The 21213-nt window shown below is 35.2% G+C and overlaps 1 protein-coding gene across 4 annotated transcripts in view; it reads left to right on the top strand.

Annotated features, from left to right (window-relative positions):
- Nucleotides 1–21213, top strand: part of TAF2 (TATA-box binding protein associated factor 2) — an 81000-nt gene that overhangs the window by 25441 nt on the left and 34346 nt on the right. For all 4 annotated transcript variants that reach the window (XM_070043982.1, XM_060287181.2, XM_070043983.1 and 1 more), the window contains 11 exons: nucleotides 895–980; nucleotides 4102–4237; nucleotides 5240–5394; nucleotides 6049–6163; nucleotides 6515–6624; nucleotides 8493–8558; nucleotides 10626–10878; nucleotides 12307–12447; nucleotides 15036–15146; nucleotides 19485–19678; nucleotides 20546–20685. In XM_070043982.1, the coding sequence (XP_069900083.1) occupies nucleotides 895–980; nucleotides 4102–4237; nucleotides 5240–5394; nucleotides 6049–6163; nucleotides 6515–6624; nucleotides 8493–8558; nucleotides 10626–10878; nucleotides 12307–12447; nucleotides 15036–15146; nucleotides 19485–19678; nucleotides 20546–20685 (1507 nt within the window). The remainder of the gene's footprint in view (nucleotides 1–894; nucleotides 981–4101; nucleotides 4238–5239; nucleotides 5395–6048; nucleotides 6164–6514; nucleotides 6625–8492; nucleotides 8559–10625; nucleotides 10879–12306; nucleotides 12448–15035; nucleotides 15147–19484; nucleotides 19679–20545; nucleotides 20686–21213) is intronic.

The following is a 21213-nucleotide window of genomic DNA, read 5'->3' as shown; positions in this document are numbered from 1 at the left end:
GAAAAATTTCAGCCTTTAATAGCCTCATTAAATAGACCCCCTCTATCCTCCTTTTCTCATTTTATATACCTTCACCATCTAAACCTAAACTTAAGTAAACCAAAAAGTAATTGCAAAATATTTCAAATATTGAGAACTATGAAAGATTCATACATCTAGAACTGAAGAGTCCATTTTTAATTTCAAAAACTTAAAGTGTTTCAGGCACTGTTACAAACATTTTATAAATAGTAACTATCTTAATCCTCCTAACTACTCTTATTATTTGCATTTTACAGATAAGGAAACTGAGGCACAGAGAGGTTAAGTTATTTGGCTAAAGTTACACAGCTAGTAAGTAGTAGAGCCAGGATTCAAACCCGGCTTTTAACCACTTCATTATGATTTTTCCCACTTCTCTGTACTGCTTGTATGTTACCTAAACTAGTCATGAATTTCCAGCACAGTTGTGTTGTCTTTTTCCACTTAAACTTTTATTTTTTCATTTTGATCTGTCATATTAAAGAAAACTAGAGAAGTTTTAAAATTATAGATCCTGTCATAATTTTATCCCTATTTGTTTTTACTTGCTTAAATCCTCCACCAGAAGCAAAATACAGAGAAGGAAGAAATAAACTTGGAGAACAGGTCAGAGAGGCTGGGGAGAGCCATTAGGAAAACTTGCCAGGCTACTGGCCAGCCCTAAAGTCACAAAGTAGAGAAGGTTTTTTGGCTCTATCATTCGGCCAGTTGTGTAGTCTGCTTTGTTTATAACATAAACTACCCTTCAAATACATTTCATTTATTTTCAGAAATTTACATTCTGATTCCAGGAAATTGGAAACCACAGTTGAATTCTAAAATTTGATATGTAAAATAATTTTCACTGACCCCTATTTTTATGTCTTTTTTAAGGAGCTGGACAAAATAGTGGCATATGAACTAAAAACTGGTGGAGTTTTATTACATCCCATATTTGGTGGAGGAAAAGAGAAGGATAAGTATGTTTATTGTTCAGAGATACTACAAATCTTGTTTTATGGGATTAATCTTTTAGGATCACTTGTATGTGTATCGAGGCCCACACAGGCCAAAGAAGTGTTAATAATGGTCCGTAATAATACTGAGCCCATAGACATCGGTAGTATTCTAATTACTCCTTTCATTACTATTGCATGTGATGACTGTAAATGGATTTAAGCATTAAAAAAAGACTAAAAATAATAAAGCTTTTTTCTTTTTTCATGTTAATTTCCTAATGCTAATATATTGTACTATTCTCATAAATGTTTAAAAATAATAGAAAAGGCTAAGTAGATGATTTCAGCATCAACACATCCTACCTATACCTGTTTATCTGAATGGTCAGCTACCTAGACACTTATTTACTATTTCCTTTTCTTTTTTTTTTTTTTTTTTTTGGCGGTACACGGGCCTCTTACTGTTGTGGCCTCTCCTGTTGCGGAGCACAGGCTCCGGACGCGCAGGCTCAGCGGCCATGGCTCACGGGCCCAGCCACTCCGCGGCATGCGGGATCTTCCCGGACCGGGGCACGAACCCATGTCCCCTGCATCGGCAGGCGGACTCAACCACTGCGCCACCAGGGAAGCCCCCCCCCTTTCCTTTTATTTCCCTTTTTCTCACTTTCCTTCTTTTCTTTCCCTTTCTATTTTTTAGCAAGTCACTGAGACAACCACTTATAACAACATAATGGTACTAGCAGGGATTCTTATTTGTTCTAGGGTCCATTAATTCCCTAAGGGAATATGGATTGAATTGGATGAGAAAGTTTTTCTGTATTTTTTACTCACCATTAACTGAAATTTTATATTTCTTTTAATTATGACTGTAGGTAACAGACAGTGCTGTGACTTTGTCAACAGTAGAAATCGTGGATGTTTTCTTGTCACATTTTAATTGTTAGCAAGTATCTTGAAATATTCTTTGCACTCATTACCTTAAAATTAGTACAGTAGACCACTGCTAGGTCTTGTTATTTAATGCATTAATAAACTAGCACATATGTTGGTAATGTCATAGTTTTAAAAAATATTTTGATAACTGTATTTCATTATAATTGGTTTCCTTTGTAAACCTGTGTATTTTATTGTGCACATTTAAAAGCAGTTTTTTCTGTGGTCCATAGGATTAACCAGACTACCCAAGTGTCTAAAAGTACAACAAAGGTTAAGAAACTGCAAGTTGTATAATCAGTAGTCTTTTCTTTGGTGGAAGTATGGTCACTGAGACAAGATTAGGTCAGTGGCAAGGCATAGGAATTTGGAGTTAGACCGACTTGGATTTTTGTAGTTACTGATTTTTGTGAGCCTAGAAAATTGTATAACCTTTGTGAGTGTGTGCGTTTTAACGTGTAAAACAACGATTATCCATCTTAACCATGTTGGTTGCCAGGATTACTTGAGGTAAAGCTTTATACATAGTATGCACTCATTAAAATGTTAGTTCCTTTCACTTTCTTCTCTTGACTGCCTGCTATATGGCAGTTTCCCAGCATATAATTAGAGCATTCCCATTGTGTGTAAATAATTATTTACACTAAATGCTTTTACCTTTGTTCTGTCCATTTATTTAGTTCCTTTTGTATGTTTGATTTTCAAAATTTATGTATAAAAGCAACACATGAACGCATGCTCTTTGAAGAGATTCAAAACAAGACAGTTCAGAAGCATGTGGAGTAAAAAGTAAAAGATCTTTTTTAGCCCTCTTACCACTTCTCACTCCCATCACTTCCTCTCCTTGGAGATAACCTGATTATAAATTTGGTATATTCCAGACCTCTTTTTTTTTCTGGTCTTTATTTATGTGTATATGGCAGTTACAAAATACAATTTAGTCATGCGTGTTACTGTGTACTTCTCTTTTTTTAAAAAATTAACCGTATCTGTATTTTGGCAAGCATTCTGTGTGACTGTATGTGAATTTACTTTGTTCTATTTATATGCTATATAGTATTCCATTATACCTTGGAATTTATTTAACCTTTTTCATATTGCTGTCCATAAGCCCAGAAGTAATAGTGGAGTATAAAAGTAATTTTTCGGGCTTCCCTGGTGGTGCAGTGGTTGAGAGTCCGCCTGCTGATGCAGGGGACACAGGTTCGTGCCTCAGTCCGGGAAGATCCCACATGCCGCGGAGCGGCTGGGCCCTTGAGCCATGGCCGCTGAGCCTGGGCGTCCGGAGCCTGTGCTCCGCAACGGGAGAGGCCACAACAGTGAGAGGCCCGTGTACTGCAAAAAAAAAAAAGTAATTTTTCAAATATCAAATTACAAAATTTTATATTTCAGTATGCCATGCTTTTTTAAGGAAGTGTAATGACTATTCTTACATGTTGATTGTGAGAGTATAATTTGGTACACTGATTTTGAAGGGTAATTTGTTAGTACCGATCAGAATTTTAAAATGGGTAATTTTTAGATTCAGCAATTCAACTTCTGAGTATGTTATCATATAGAAATTATTCTCCTAGATATTTGCCATACAGAAATACTGCACATGTATGAAAAGATAATCACTGTAGCATTATTTGAAATAATAAAGTATAAACACCTTAAATGTTCATGTATGTTGTAAATATTTTCTACAGACTGTACCTATCTTTTAATTTACTGATGATCTCATGTCAGAATTTTTAATTTTTACATAGTCTGGTCTATATGTCCTCTGGATTTTATATTTTTCCTTGTGAAGATTTTTCCCACCCCAAAATTATGAAAGAAATTTTTTTCCTTTATTTTCTTCTAGTACTTTTATAGTTGTTTTTGTTTAAGATATATAATCCATCTTGAATGTTTTTTGTATATGCTTTAACCTGGGGCTGTTGATTGGAATTGCATTGATTGTATGGATGAATTTGGAAAGCATTGAAATATTTACACTATTGTGTCTTCCTACCAGGAGGTTGGCATGTGTTTCTGTTCATTCAGATTTTCCTTTATGTCTAGTTAAGTTATTTTTAGATGTTTCCTAGTCTTCGTTGCTCTCATATTAAGGAAACTGCTAAGGTATTCCCATGAGGTTTTTGATTTATTGTCTTGATGTAGCTATGAAATTTATTGTTTATTTAATTCAAATTTGTTATATTAAATCTGTTTATTTTTTTAGTCCAGCATCCCATCTACACTTTTCCATAAAGCATCCACATACGCTTTCCTGGGAATACTACACTATGTTTCAGTGTAAAGCTCACCTTGTAATGAGATTGATTGAAAACAGGATCAGTATGGAATTTATGTTACAAGTAAGTATTAAAGAACTTAACAATTGTAAAGAAAGATCTGTTCTATATGTATATAATCTGAATACTATTCTGTAGAATAGGAGTCAGGGCATCCAATTAGCCGTTTGCCCAGTAAGTAACCTGTTCTTTTTGTTTGTGTTTCCTCAGATGTAGAGTGGGTATGAATACTTGACCCACTTAATGCAGGATTTTTATGAAGATAAAACTAAAATGTGAGGTTAAAAGTAAAACCTGTTTATGCTATGATTTTGTGTTTGGCATTATTTAGAATATTAAGGATGAAGTGCCATTTACAAATATTTTCAATAGAAAAAAGCACATTTATCTAAAAGATGGTTATTTTTGCTATCGCTAAATTCTGCCATATGTCTTAAGCTTGGTGGAAATAGTTGATATGTACTAGTTGAGGTAATAGAAAGCCAGTTGTATTATAAATGTTCAGCTATTCTTTTTCCATTGATAATATTCTTAGAGGTAAGTGGAAAATAACTTTTTAGTAATCTTTTTTTAAAAAGCATTTTAAATTTGCCTTAAAGTTAAGTTTCTTGAATCCTTCTGTCCTTTATCTTGCCTTTAAAGAACAGAAATATTAAATGAGATGTGGTCTGCAAAGAGCCGGTTCACTTCTTAGAGTGGTATAAATGCAAATGAGTGTTCTCAACTTCTTAAAGAACGTATGGTTCCTATGTAAAGCTCATAGCACAATATGTTATAGGTGTTGTATAGTATTATAGCTCTTAAAAACACAGTATTCATTGTCTGGCCAGGATGTCATTAAAATTCAATTATATTTAGAGGAAGAATGATTTTATAGTCTGGCTGTTTAAATCTTTTCATGCTTCCACTGCTAATAGTCTTTAATTAAAACAATCAATGAAGTAAATGTGAAATTGTCTTTTGTAATTGTCTGTAATAAAGTTATAGTGCAAAGTGGGAATAGTACAGAATTGCAAGCAATGTATATTATCTTATACAAACTAAATGATACTTTGATTCTTGCAGGTTTTCAATAAACTGCTAAGTTTGGCTAGTACTGCTTCATCTCAGAAGTTCCAGTCACATATGTGGAGTCAGATGTTGGTTTCCACATCTGGATTTTTGAAATCCATCTCGAATGTCTCTGGCAAAGACATCCAGCCTTTAATAAAGCAGTGGGTGTATCCTTTTCAATAGCAGTTCAGCAAAGGAGGGAAGGTTATGTGTATAAGGGGAAGGAGGAAGAAAAGGGCTTTGCGGGATGAAAGGAGGTAAGTAATAGTAGAAATAACCAGGAACTGTAAATCATTTCCTCTAAGGTGCCTACTAAGTATTGAGACACACATACATACACATCTGTATTTGTAAAATTTGGCATAATTTTAAAGTACCTTTTAATGTGTGAGTATAGCAATAGGTTTGATGGTGAGGGAGGTAAATAATCCACCAGACAGGCCTGTAGGATTACTTGTAAGATGCAGTGGTCTGGTGACTTCTAGATGTGGTTAGAGGTTGGCACAATTTGAGTGGTATCTTGGAACTTTTCAATTGTTACATTTTTTTCATTTCAAGGCACTATATTAATAACCCAGTAGAGTGGTTTTGCTTCTTTCAAAAAAACTAATTTCTTAATGTTTCAGAATTTCTTTTTAAATCTAGGGAAACATTTTTCACAAGAATTTTGAATACTTTGCCACCTGGTTTAGAGTGGAGTACGCTCTTAAGCTTTGAACCGGGGGGAATGCATTTGAAAATTATTACTACCCTAATGAATAATTTATTTTGTTTAGTACGTATTTATTTTAGTATGCAAAAATTCCTTTACAATTCTTCAGAGACCAGAGCGGAGTGGTAAAATTTTATGGAAGTTTTGCCTTTAATAGAAAACGAAATGTCTTGGAATTGGAAATAAAACAAGATTATACATCTCCTGGAACTCAGAAATATGTGGTAAGGTTTTTTTCCAAAATGGCCTCCTGCACTGCTTTCTCGCCAGTTTAAATAAAGGAAGGGTTTATGGTTGGGGAGCTGGTTGGAAGTTTCATAGTGAGATTTTGTTTGCAAAGAATGAAATTGAGAAAACACCGTCAGGGAAGGGAGAAGAGGGTTGCTGATACAGATCTTGGAGGAAACAAATTCTCCCAATTATCCCCAGCTCTGGTACCAGCTGCCTTTCTGTGTCTCCACATGGAGGTCTTGTATAGTGTTATATTATATCTTGACATATATACCTGTACACATAAGAACACACATTGGTTTTTTTTCTAGTACTATCTTTGAACAGTATGTTTCTTTTTAAAGGGACCACTTAAAGTGACAGTACAGGAGTTAGATGGATCCTTCAATCATACATTGCAAATTGAAGAAAACAGTCTTAAACATGATATACCCTGCCATTCCAAAAGCAGAAGGTAGGCATTGGATCATAACTATAAACTTCAGTCTCACAGATTAAAATGCCAAAATAAAAACGCGAATGTATACCTAATTTTTAAGTAGAGAACATGTTATCTAGTATTTCCCCCCCCCTTTTACTTCAAGTTAGTATTACCAAACGTTCTTTTTTTTTTTTTTTAATTTATTTATTTTTGGCTGCGTTGGGTCTTCGTTGCTGTGCGCGGGCTTCTCATTGCAGTGGCTTCTCTTGTTGCGGAGCGTGGACTCTAGGTGTGCAGGCTTCATTAGTTGTAGCACACGGGCTCAGAAGTTGTGGCCTGTGGGCTGTAGAGCACAGGCTCAATAGTTGTGGTGCACGGGCTTAGTTGCTGTGTGGCATGTGGGATCTTCCCGGACCAGGGCTTAAACTCGTGTCCCCTGCATTGGCAGGCAGATTCTTAACTGCTGTGCCACCAGGGAAGTCCCCAAACATTCTTTATTTGCTTTCTGTTCTTGACAACATTTGTATCCTTAGAATTAAATAATTAATTTTAAAATTTAGGTTTGGGAATCCTTATTTTGTAGGGACAGGGGGAAGTGGAATGGAAGTTCGAGTTTTTGGAGCCAGGAAAACTTCAAGACAAATCTCTTAGGTTCATTCTTATTAGTCTCATTTGATTAATGTCTATAGAAAATATTGGGGAAATGATCATTGACTATAAGGAGAGTAGCTGAATACATATGTCACGAAAAGCCCCTGCATCTTCTTTACTACGTCTCCTTTACTCTCCCTTTTCTCTGTATCACCATGCCCTGAAAGAACATTCTTGATGTCTTTCAAAGGCACGTTACCAGTTTACTTAAAAAATGTCCAATGGTTCATCTTTTGTTTAATATATTTTTTCTTTACCACTTTTTTTGTTTTTTAATTCAGCTATTAGCATATGCTCTGAATAGTGAAAGGAATGTGTAGTAATATCAAAATTTCAGGGACAGAAGTCTTATACTTATGACTATACTTAGGTTATCTCACACAGACAAGAATGTCAGTTGATTTTGAAGGCGTTTAGAGAACTTGATTCTGAAATCTCTGTAATCATTCTCTGTGAAAATTCTTTCTTAGTTCAAAGTGAAATTCTTCTTCTTTTTGTCCTGTGCACCTTTGAAATTGAGAACATCTGATTGCTACCCTTTTCATAATATTTCCTTTGTTTTGTTTTCTCTGTAGTAATAGCACATCATTTATGTATCCTTTGGTGTGAGGAACATAAAAAGACTGTGCTCTCTTTTCCTATTTTGTCCTCATGTGACCATGCATTTAGTGTAGTGTCCAGTAGATTTTATGATTCAGGAGTAATTTGCATGGAAGCAGTTGCTTTTGTTTTGGCTTATCTTAAATCTTGTGCATATTAATTAATTATACATATTAATTAGTACTGTTAAGATGTTTTGTGGTTTACCACTTGCTTTATTTCATATAGGACAGCACCTTGCATGTACATAACATGTTCAGAATTATTCATGTCTCATTTCAGGCCTGGTTATTTTTTCGTTTTTTATAAAGGATTTCCTTATTTGGTAGATCTCTTATCTTTCTGTATAAAACTTCCAGGTACCAGTTTTTGGGAATATATATATGTTTTAAGTTAACATTTAGTTGTATATTTCTGATTTTTGTTAAACTTTGATCAGGAAGACATTTTAATATCATTTACTTCATTCCCTTCAGTTTCAAAATAGACAGGTTTTGTGGTGTTTAAATTCCATTACATTTTCTATCTCTTCCTCCTTAGGATATCTTTCAACACTATGTGAAATTCTTAATTTGAACTTCAGCTGCTCTTTATCTGTTTTCAGAATTGGAAATGTCACAATTTTCAGACTTACTTTTCCTTAAATGTAGGAATAAGAAGAAAAAAATTCCACTGATGAATGGAGAAGAAGTTGACATGGATCTTTCTGCAATGGAGTAAGTTAGTTACTTAAGTTTAAGGATATAACATTTTCTGCATTCTCATTTGTCTTGTAATATATTTACATCTAAAAGTATGTAAATGTCCTGAAATTAGTACATTTAATACTTTTAGAAGGCAATAAAAACCTTATGTTGAAAACAAATTTTAACATAAAATTATAATTAATCAAAGAGAGAAAAGTGAATCTAGCCTGGCCCAGGTGAAATTCAGAGGAAGTAGCCTTGAATTAGTTTTCTTGCTTCCCTCGTGGCCTCTAGAGCATTGCTTCTCAAACTGAAGTGCGTGTAAGTCACTTGGGGAATCTTCTTAAAATTCAGTTTCTGACCCAGCTCTTCACTAGTGGGTCGTGATAGTTTGCATTTCCAGTGAGTTCTTAGATGTTATTGGTTTTCTTTGTCTTTGGACAAAGCCCCAGGGCACTTTGAGACTTGCTATGTTTGCAAAAAACAATTTAAATATCATTGTAAAAATTTTGTGGTAATATTTATTGATTGACAGGCATTTTATTTTTAAATATAATGTAGCTCAGAGTTTATTTCGCCCATCCATATTGTGCCTGTGTAGTTTTTATAAAACATCTGTAATTATTTACTAACTTGGTTACCAAATATCACTTCTATTTATTACACAGTTTATATAATCTTTCCATATTAAGTCCTTGCCTGTAGTAAGTACCCAGTAGTATTTGTTGAATTGAGTTTATATTTCAGGTGGTGTTCTTTGATAAGAGTGTTAGACTAGATTTTTAGGCTGGTTGCTTTTCTCTTTTTTGGCCACGCCCCAGGCGGCATGAGAAATCTTAGTTCCCCAACCAGGGATCAAACCCGAGCCCTGTGCAGTGGAAGTGTGGAGTCTTAACCACTGGACCACCAGGGAAGTCTCTAGACTAGATTTTTAAAACTGTTCTTGTTACTTTGAGAGGTACATGAGGATAAATTTATGCTATACCTCTGAACTATGATTTCAGAACTTTGTTTGATAAAAATGATCATGAGTCTAGCATTTTTTAAAAAATAAGTCAGCTAAACAAATTAATTTAATAAATTAATAAGAAATAAGTTTATCTGGGACTTCCCTGGTGGTCCAGTGGCTAAGACTCTGCACTTCCAATGCTGGAGGCCTGGGTTCGATCCCTGGTCAGAGAACTAGATCCCACATGCCACAACTAAGAGTTCGCATGCTGGAACTAAGAGTTTGCATGCCGCAAGTAAAGATCCCGCATGCCGCAACGAAGATCCCGTGTGCCACAGCTAAGACTGGATGCAGCCAAATAAATAAATTAGTTAATTAAGAAAAAAAAGAAATGTTTATTTTAGTTACAGATTGTTGTCTCATAAAGAGTGGCATTTATAGCCATTGGCAAGTATTAGACTTTAGGAAGTAAAATGAAGAAATTTGGTCCAATTTCCCCTTTTCACATCATACAATCACTAATCAAAATCCCCAAATTAATATTTTCAGATGGATTTTTTTGTTTCAACAAGATCAATATAGGGCTACCCTGGTAGCGCAGTGGTTAAGAATCCGCCTGCCAATGCAGGGACACGGGTTCGAGCCCTGGTCTAGGAAGATCCCACATGCCGTGGAGCAACTAAGCCCATGCGCCACAACTACTGAGCCTGAGCTCTAGAGCCCGTGAGCCACAACTACTGAAGCCCGCGCCTAGAGCCTGCGAGCCACAACTATTGAAGCCCGCACCTAGAGCCCGCGCTCTGCAACAAGAGAAGCCACCGTGATAAGAGAAGCCTGCACACCGTAACGAAGAGTAGCCCCCGCTTGCTGCAACTAGAGAAAGCCCACGTGCAGCACCGAAGACCCAACACAGCCAAAAAAAAAACAAATATATAAATAAATTTATAAAAAAAAGGATCCATATAGATGGACATTGTGAGAAACTTGAAATTCATATTAAACATAATGAGAAAATTGTCAACGTGATCTTTAAAAACATGAACGCAGTAAAACTGCATGGAGAAGGGAATCTGGTTAATAAATGCTGTTTTTTATAAACATGTGAAATTGAAAAAATAAATAAAAAAGAAAATTATATTTTCTTTCAGTGCTGATTCTCCTTTGCTGTGGATAAGGATAGACCCAGACATGTCGGTATTGAGGAAAGTAGAATTTGAGCAAGCAGATTTTATGTGGCAGTATCAGCTCCGCTATGAGAGGGATGTTGTGGCACAGCAAGAGTCCATTTTGGCCTTGGAAAAGTTCCCCACTCCAGCATCTCGGCTTGCCCTAACTGACATATTAGAACAGGAGCAGTGTTTCTACCGCGTGAGAATGTCAGCTTGCTTCTGCCTTGCAAAGGTGAGATTATGTACAGTAGAAAGAAAACAAGATGGCTGATGCGTATTTTAAAAAAACAAAATTATCTCTAAAGGTGAATTAAAATTCACCGTAGTCTTTAATTTTACTTGGTGGTTGGTCTCTTGAAAGCTTTTGCCAAATGCTTTTAACAAGGCTGATTTGAAGAAACACGTTTTGACCTGAAAATAAATAATGCACTAAAATTTTATAGTTGTTAAACTGAGTTTAAAACCAAAGAGAATTTTCCCATTTTACTGGATTGCCGACCAAAGAATTGTTAAAGCAAAGAATGTAAGAAATTCCTTGGTTTGAGTGATATTTTATATTGTAGTACATGAAATCAGTTCATCTTAATTATCCCACTGTGGTGGTGATTTCTTGTTGGTTTGAGCTTAGTAATCAATATTAGGGATATGGAATTTAAAATGATAGGTTCTATTATTTAACGTAATAGAAAAGTTAATTTATTAAGAAAACTACATATTTTTCTTTAGATACAAAAAAACCCCTGAAGGTAGAACAAATGAAAGCCAGAAAATGCAGACAAATATTTGGCCAGAAATACTGGGTTCCAGGTATTTAAAAAGCATATTGGTACTAGGTTCATTCCCATATAGTAACTCTCTTGCCTTCCTCCCTGCTAAATCCACTTGTCCAGCATTTCAACAGATCATAATGGTTTAGATTTGTTTTATCTCTAATGGTAACTAGTGAGCAGTTTGATTCCTACATCTACTCAGATATATGAGGGAAAATGTGATTTTCTTTGATAATCATCTGCTAAGGATGTAATTTCATTGCTCCTATAAAGTTCTTCGTGATTCTCACATGCAAAATTCTTAGCAGATCTGTAAAATTATAGACTTATTTGAAGTTAATTATAATTTCATTCTTTTCAGACATGATTTTTATATACACTAAAAGTATCAATAGCAAGATGTGGATTTTTTTGTAAAGTGTTCTTACAGACTTAGGTGGTAGCACTGTACTTGCTTATTTTTAAATTAGGGTAGATTTAAAAGCCTTATTTAAAATCCATGGTGATGTTTCTATCTGATAAATTTAAAACTTTAGAACTGCATCTGCCTAAATGGACAAAACTTACTCAGAATAAAGTCTTTGCAAACAAGTTTTCTTAAAACATAAGAAGAGTGCTCCAGTTTAGAAACTAACTTGTTGAAAACAGTTACAAGTGTACATAAGAATTTTAGGGGAGGTAGAGTTTATATATATTTATAAATATATAAATGTATTTATATACATTTTCTTGGAAATGATCATGAGAAGCTAAAATGTATTAAATTTCTAAGAACTGAAATTGTTAAAAATGAATCCGATTGTATTGATAACTTTTAGAAAGCTATTTTATTTATTTAAAAATATGTTTTCCATGGTGGTCAAATTACTTCATTTTCTAATTACTTGCAGATTGCAAATTCAATGGTGAGCACATGGACAGGACCACCAGCCATGAAGTCACTCTTCACTAGGATGTTTTGTTGTAAAACTTGTCCAAACATTGTGAAAACAAACAACTTTATGAGCTTTCAAAGTTACTTTCTACAGAAGGTACAGTCTCCCTTCTAGTTTTCTTATGATTGTTTTTTGCCAATATCTGTATATCTCATTTTAACCTGGGGACTCTTCAAATATTATTTACTTTCTTATAAATGATTTTGTCTGTGTTCTCTTTTTGCTCCTAAAATGTTTTCCAAAGTTTCAGTTGTTCATTGATTTTATGAACTGTGTGCGAGTAAGTCACTGTCCATATTAATACTAAAGTAAGTAGAAATGGATAATTTGACTTTTTGGTTGGTTACATGGGGGATGGAGGTATGGGTGGGTCCTTCTGATGGCCATCCTTGTAGGATGTGGACAGCATTTCTGAGTCAGAGACAATACAGCACACAGCTCTAGTTTCAGTCCCAGCTCTGCTGCTCACTAGCAGTTTGCAAGAGGACAAGTTTCTTAACTCTCTAAGCCTCAGTTTACTCAACTGTAAATTTATCTTTTTTTAAAATTAAATAATATCAAGCATGTGAAGTGTTTCGTACTATATTCTTATCAAATAGCAAGTTTTTTACAAATGGTAATTTAGAAAGTGGTGGTGTGATAGAGCCACTGTTTTAGGAAGTGATGTGGGAATGGCAGGGTGGTCAGCATTTGGGCAATTTGGAAGTCATTTGTAAAATATTTTGAGTAAGTTAGTAATGAAGGCCCAGATTAGATTAACTGGATTAACTACAAGGAGGAGTAAAGTTGAAGTAGAAAAAAACTAGTGAAGCCTATTCTTTCATGATTTGGTGTTGAAGAGTGTGAGAAAGGTGACAGGTTGAGGATAAAGCAAGGCTGAGAAAGGACATTTCAGGTTTTGTTTTGTATAGAGGGAGAAAAAGCTTGAGGCATGTTTGGCACAGAGAAAGGAACCAGTGGAGAAGCAGAGATGAAATATTCATCTCTTGGGAGCAAGTAAATATAAAAAACATAAGATAGAGCAAATTCTGAAGTTATTAGTAGTGGGTGGGGACATAGTTGTGAGGTTAATTTTAGAAAAGATAAGAACATTCCTTTTTCTGAGGCAGGTAGAAAGCAGATTAAAAGTAAATGAAATGATAGATGTTGAGGGGAATGTTAAGCAAGGTGAGATTTGTATGTGATGGAGAGAAATGTGAAAAGAATTACCCAGCCACATGCTGAGAGTGGAAGTCATGACATATTGATAGTGAATTTCATCAGCAGAACAGATTCAGGAGATCGGGTTTGGGAAAAGCCAATATTGGTGTGATCAAAGAAGTCTGAGGCATCCTGTTATTTTAAAGAACCGAGCATTTCATAGTACTTGAACATGTTGCTCAGCTCTCTATTGCCATTTCACTAATGTATGGTCTGAAAGCAAGTTAATTTCTTTGACTACCGAATGTGTCCCCTTCATTATGCCATTGTACTTCCATATACCTGAGATCAATATTCAGATTGGGAGTTGTGATCCATTAATGAGGGGGGTCATGAAATCAATTTGGAAGTTTTTTTTTTTAAATAAAAGAAAACAATAGGCAGTATCAGAATGCGACACATGAAATAAGGGTAGGTGTAGGGTTTTTTTTGTTTTATTTTTTACTTTGTATACATGACGTGTGTGTGTGTGTGAGGCTGGGATGTAAATGTATTTCTTACTGTGGGTTACAGTCAAAAAAATTGGAAAAGCAGTGCTTTTAGACTAGTTCACCTTTCACATAATACTTCTAGTGGCAGAAAAGAGAGAGAGAGGATTAGTGCTTAAATCAAATTTAAGTCCTATTTCTATGGGAAAAAAACTTTCCCTCAGTTCTTACAGCATTAATAGTAACTATTGTAGCACTGACCGTCCCCTTGCTTCTGGTCCTTCAAGCAAGCAAAGGAGTCCTGCTACTTTCTGTCCCCCAGCTTAGAGGGAATAGTTATTTTGAATCAGAAGACGGGGTAGTCCAAATCTCTCTGTGTACTGGGGACTGTGATGTCTATTTGTCTGTAGTTCTGCCTCGAGTTTGAATAGCTTGGTTTTACTGGTAGAGGTTACCACTGTGAGTCAGGCTTCTACTTCCTTAGAAAAGTTGCCTATGAAAATTTGGAGAGGAGAAAGTTAAGCTGGATTTTAGATAATTTACCATTTTTCCTTAGGCTGAGAATGGGGCAGTGGTACTGGAGAATCAGTATCTTCTCAGACTGGTGATTGAACTCTACTGTCTGCCTGCCACATGCCTCCAGCCACTGTATCCATTAATCCTGAAAATGGTTGTGAGGAAACTAGACTCCTGCCCAGTAAGCAACTAGCTATAATAATCCATCTTAATAGGCAGTGGTGTAGAAGTTGAACAATGGTCTTATCTAATGTTAAAGCCCATACCTTGTCCCTTGTACAACACGGAACTGAATTTACATTACACATACCTCTTCTGACAAATGGGCTACAGAGTGTATCCAGTTATGCAGCTTTCCCCTTGGTTTCCTACTCAGTTCCTTTGTTAGCATGTTTGAGACATGTTCCCAGTGGGAGGGGTAGGAATCGGTGGGGGTTGGAGTCCATCCAGATACCTGTGTCAGCCCCAGAGTAACCCTGTTTCAGCATATACTTCATTGAATTGTAGTAATGAAAATTAAACAAAATTTTTTTTTTGTAGACTATGCCAGTTGCGATGGCTTTATTGAGAGATGTTCATAACCTTTGTCCCAAAGAAGTCTTAACATTTATTTTAGACTTAATCAAGTACAATGACAACAGAAAAAATAAGGTAAGATACCTTAGTATTATAAAAGTAGCCAGTGATATTTTGTTTTTAAAGAAATATTTAGACTGTGAAATCATTGTTGTGTCCATTGTACTTGAAATTTATAGAGAAAGAAATATACAAACATGATTTATTATAATCAGTACATGAAAACCAAGATTACTTGGTTTTTAAATGTTCTGTATGCTGTTATAACGTGGAGATAGAAGTACATCAAATTTTGGGAACTCAGCTAACTTTTGTTTTGGTGACGTCTGACAGCTCAATTTTATTTTTATTCCTTTTTTCTTTTATCAAGTGATACCCAGAAAACAGTTCCTCTTGGGATAACTTGTTCATTGATGAATTTGACTTTTTTCTTTTTTACCATTATGTGTGTTTTATTCATTTATTTAGTAAATTGCTATTGAATGCCATGCTTCAAAAGTTATTTCACCTTACTTGTTATCATTCTAACCATCAGCAAGTGTTTTTGAGAATATATGCTATGCTAGGCGGTATACCACGTTACATAGAAAGAATGCATGGTAGTTGCCGTCTGGAATTTCATTTAAATTAAACGTCTATTGAAGAACTGCTGCATATCACAGTCTGATTCTGGGGCCTCAAGGATTCAGCCTAATGGGGAAATCAGATAGGTAAACAGGTTATTCATAACTGCTAAAGTGGAGGTATGTATACACAAATTTCTAGGGAGATTCAGAGGAAGTAGTGCCTTCTTCCAAGGGTATAGAGAGACACTCAGGGAAGTTTTGTACATAAGATGTGACCCTCGAACTGAGTCATAAACAATAGGATTTTCCCAGTCTGAGTAGGGCCAGTCTAGGAAGGTTACTCTGAGCAGAAGGAACAGCACATATAATGACACATGTAACTTGTAGGATAAGTTGAATTCATGAGAAGTTTAATAAAACATTACAACAGTAAAAAAAAGTCACAAGTGGACCTCCCTGGTGGTGCAGTGGTTAAGAATCTCCCTGCCAGTGCAGGGGACATGGGTTCAAGCCCTTGTCCAGGAAGATCCCACACGCCGCGGAGCAACTAAGCCTGTGCACCACAACTACTGAGCCTGCGCTCTAGAGCCCGCGAGCTACAGCTACTGAGCCTGCGTGCCTAGAGCCCGTGCTCCATGACAAGAGAAGCCAGTGCAGTGAGAAGCCCACTCACCATGACGAAGATTAGCCCCCACTTGCCGCAACTAGAGAAAGCCCATGCGCAGCAACGAAGAGCCAACGCAGCCAAAAATAAATAAATAAATTAATTAATTAAATTTTAAAAAGTCACAAGTGTTTTATTTACAAATGGTGATTTATAGTGAAAAATCAAGAAGGCAAAATTTTCCTCTTTAAGTCAGTAGAGTAACATTCAAATGATTTGAGAGTCCTTAAAAAAATTATTTCTTTAAAGAATGCATTATAGCTGATACACTTTCTTTCCATTTTTGAATATTGTTAAAAAAGATTTTGTAAGATTCTTTCCTTCCTAATCTGCTGGTTTGTTTTGACTTTCACTTATAGTATTGCTTTCTTCACCTACACGTGAATTTCTTTTTTTGAAGATATAATTGTCTTCAATTAAGACTAGCATACATCTTAATCCCTGAAGATATTAAGGACAGAATAAATGCAAATAATAACAACAGTAATAATAGCTAGTTTTTTGTATGTTCCATGACCTGTACCAAAACTTGATTAATATGATCTTCATCAGACCTCTGAGATAGACACTATAATTATCTCAGTTTCCATTTGAGGAGATAGAAGCTAATAAAAGCTAACAGATTTACTCAAGGTCATATATGCAGTAGGGCCAGGAGCAAAACCTAGATTTGTCTGATGTCAAAAGTTAAAAATTATTGTTGAGAGAAAAAGATTTTGTTGTTATTTAAAGATTTGCAGATTAATGGATTAAAACTGGAAGAAAAGATGTGATTGGATGGTGCCTAAGAATAGTTCATTGATTTTCTTATGTTTGTTTTTAAAGTACTTCACTTCCAACCACTAATGATTTGTCTCTGAGGGCTTTGGTTAAGCATATTTTTTAAAAAAGGTTCACTATATAAAGTGCATGAGAAGAAATGAAAGATTTTTCTGGGATTAAGATTAAATTAGAAATACAGAACATTAAATGCCAAAAAGAAGTTGGGATTTGGGGGTGGGAAGATATTTTTTAAAATTTTAACATCTCATGAATTGGGCAGGAGCGTTAAATTCAATATTCTAGATAACTTAGTTTTCAAGAAGACTAAAATTAAATCCCTTTCAAGCCTGGTTATTAGTCATTTTATATGAAAATCTTTTATATATACACATGAATTTCTAACATATTTCTAATAAATCATATATACATTTATGAAATTTGTCTTCTTAAATAAGTATGCAGAACATGGGTTGAACTATTCCTGATACCAAACGATCATTGTTAAAAACTTCAGTCAGGGCTTCCCTGGTGGCGCAGTGATTGAGAGTCCGCCTGCCGATGCAGGGGACACGGGTTCGTGCCCCGGTCTGGGAAGATCCCACATGCCGCGGAGCGGCTGGGCCCGTGGGCCCGTGGGCCATGGCCGCTGAGCCTGCGCATCTGGAGCCTGTGCTCCGCAACGCGAGAGGCCACAAGAGCGGGAGGCCACAACAGGGAGAGGCCTGCGTACCGCAAAAAAAAAAAAAAAACTTCAGTCAGCCTTTGCTGCAGTACGTTGACGTTGATGCCTTCAGTTGTTTTTTTTTTGTGGGAAGTTTTGCTGTATGTACTAAATGCCCCCACACCCCCCCAGTTGTGTTTCACAAATTATTTATTCTTCACTTGACTTTGGGGTGATCAGATAATCTAGCCTGTTCGATTAGGAGTATAGTGTCTGTGAGAATTGGATATGGTCTGAGGGGTAAATGTTAAATATTTTGGTTTTTGTACTTCATCCACATCCCTGTCTCATTTTTAATTTCTGAATTTATTCTGTGCTCTGAATACTTAGTTCAGAAACAATGGTTAAGTAAATGGTCTTTTGCTTTGTTAGCAAAGTAGTTATCAGAGGTAACAATGAAACTATAAAAATACTTGGAGAAAACCTATGAACATTATTTAAATGATCTCTGAATGCAAATGGCCTTTCTGAGTGTGAAACAAAACTTAGAAACCGTAGAGAAAAGGTTGACTGAAGTTATAGAGATTAATTTTTTTAATCATTAGAACAGTTTGAAAACAAAACTCGTCCATGGTGAATACTTGTGGAGTATTTTTTCTTTGGTTTTGTTTGTTTTTATGTGCCTTGTTTTTTTTCCTACCTGGTATTCGAACATAGGAATGTTTAGGGACTGTGCCATTATGTGTGTCAGTTGGAGGTTCTGGCTCCATGGTGGAAGTCAGAAGGGGCCAGGTCTTCTTCCTTTGTCTCCTAGCAGTTTGTTTTGCCACAGCATAATCCCAACACTGCTGATAGAAGTAATTAATTTGCTTGCTCCATGTTCAGATTTCTAGGCTAGAGCATCTGAGTTGCTGAGTTTAAATCAAACCACACCCAGATTGCTTTCAATAAATTGCTTCTCTGGGAATTGACTGGGATATGGATTTAGGAATTTTTATTTGTTTTTTTGGATGGTTTCCTCCCTTTTCTCTGCTTCTCTTGCTAGAACTCCTATTATTTGTATGTCATGTGTTCTACACCAGCCTTCCAACTTCCTTGTGCTTTCTTTCCTATTTTTTATCTTTTTTTTTTTTGCTCAAAATTTTTGGAGTTTTTTTCAATTTTATATTCCAATTTAATTTTTATTCTGATTCTCTGCATATTTCTTTTTTTAAAAAATGTATTATCCTGTTGGAAGGGATATCATTGGTTACTTCTCAGACAATATTAATGGTCACTTTTGAATTTTTTTCCCTCTACTGGTTTTCTTTTCCTTGTATACTCTTATTTCCTCCAAGTCACTTTTCCCACTTTGTTCTGGTCTCTCTTTATGTTAATGCTTTCTTCAACTATCTGGTGACCCTTGGTTGGATGTTTTAGATGAGAATAGAGCACTGAAATAGCTGATTTGAAGCTCTGTATTACCAGCAGGATTTGTGGACTGTGGTCTTCCTTTTAGAGGAATCTGGCTAGATTACTATGAGAGTGTCTTACATGTAGTAAACATTTGTCAAGTAAAGTAATGTATTTCTAATTAGTAGACCTCTTTCACTCTTTTTTCCACTGTGTGACTCTATACAAAGGACGGAATTGAATACTAACCTGAAAACTTGCTTATGTTTTCAGATGAATTATGTTTTTAAGTTATCATATTTTATTTTATTAACTTTTGAATAGACATGTAAATTCTGTTGTCTTCTCGTAATTATTTTTTGGCTTAGTTTTCAGATAACTATTATCGTGCAGAAATGATTGATGCCCTTGCCAACTCTGTTACGCCTGCAGTCAGTGTGAATAATGAAGTTCGAACTTTGGATAATTTAAATCCGGATGTGCGACTCATTCTTGAAGAAATCACTAGGTTTTTGAATATGGAAAAACTTCTTCCGAGTTATAGACACACCATCACTGTCAGGTATGATGATTCTTCGTATTTGTTTCTTAAAGTTATTTGCTTTCATAATTATAAGAGAAATTTATTTGCATAGAGAATTGGGAAATATAGTAAAGTAAAAGAAAATCCTATATGATTCTACCACCCATGGATAAATTATTGCTATTTTGGAGAATGGCCTTCTAAATTTTTTCCTCTGGTAACTATATAAATTTTAAATTATTTGCCATATTGTATATATAGTTTTTATATTCTGCTTATATCATAAACACTTTCTCATGTCATCAGAAATTCTTCATAAGCATTGTATTTGATGTCTGCATAATCTTTTATCCCATTGGATATAATTTAAACTCTGTTATAGTTTATTGTTTATTATTGTATAATTATAATAGTTATATAATAATTATAATATAATATTATTATATTATATTATTAGTTTATTGTTAGGCTTCTTTTATGGCTTCTGTCAACTTTGTATGTATGACTGTCGACAAGTTCTGTCTATTTCATGAGGAGTTCGCTAAAAAAAAGTTGATTTACCCATTCAACATTATGAACAGTTTCAACTTTCCATATATACTAGTGAATAAACTATATATGTATTACTAAAACTTTTGGAGAGAATACTTTATTTAAGTTATGTTTTATGCTAAATACATTTTTCTGAAGTGTGTTCCAGTTAAAATACCTGAAACTGAATTTCCAAAGTTTTGAAATTAGTTTTCTTTTAATAGGGTTTTTTATTGTCATTGCAAAAATTGAATGTTAAAAAATTAAAAAGTGGATTCAAATTACATTCATTTTTCAGCTTACTGTTACGGATTAATTTCTAATGCCTTGGAAACAAGTTTAAAAGAGTATTTAACTATAAATACATTTTCCTAGTTGTTTGAGAGCCATACGAGTGCTTCAGAAGAATGGCCATGTGCCAAGTGATCCAGCTCTTTTTAAATCTTACGCAGAATATGGCCACTTTGTGGACATCAGGATAGCAGCTTTGGAAGCAGTTGTTGACTATACTAAAGGTAATGCTTTAGAAATATATGCCCATAATCATTTTATCAATAGAAAGAATTGTTTACCATTTACTATTTAGTTATTAGGGTTTTCATATTATGTACAATACAGATATTTTGATTTTAAATTCTTGACTCACTGATTGAGAGTTTTTGGTAAATGTAGAATTCATATAAAAATTAGTAAATGAGGGAAAAGAAAAGAGTTATAGATAGATATCTTTGGTCTTTCTGAAAAGTTAGTGTATCATTTTATAGCTTTAATTACATGTTATTTTAAGAAATAGAAGGTTGGGGAGAAATTTCTAATTACATAAGGTTTCAAGAAAACATTTTGGGGCTTCCCTGGTGGCGCAGTGGTTGGGAGTCCGCCTGCCGATGCAGGGGACGCAGGTTTGTGCCCCGGTCTGGGAGGATCCCACATGCTGTGGAGTGGCTGGGCCTGTGAGCCATGGCCGCTGGGCCTGTGCGTCCGGAGCCTGTGCTCTGCAATGAGGGAGGCCATGGCAGTGAGAGGCCCTCGTACTGCAAAAAAAA

The sequence above is a fragment of the Globicephala melas genome, chromosome 17, assembly GCF_963455315.2.
Source record: "Globicephala melas chromosome 17, mGloMel1.2, whole genome shotgun sequence".
Classification (NCBI taxonomy): Eukaryota; Metazoa; Chordata; class Mammalia; order Artiodactyla; family Delphinidae; genus Globicephala; species Globicephala melas.
Note: the sequence above shows the minus strand (reverse complement) of the source record. Positions and strands in the feature narration are given on the sequence as shown.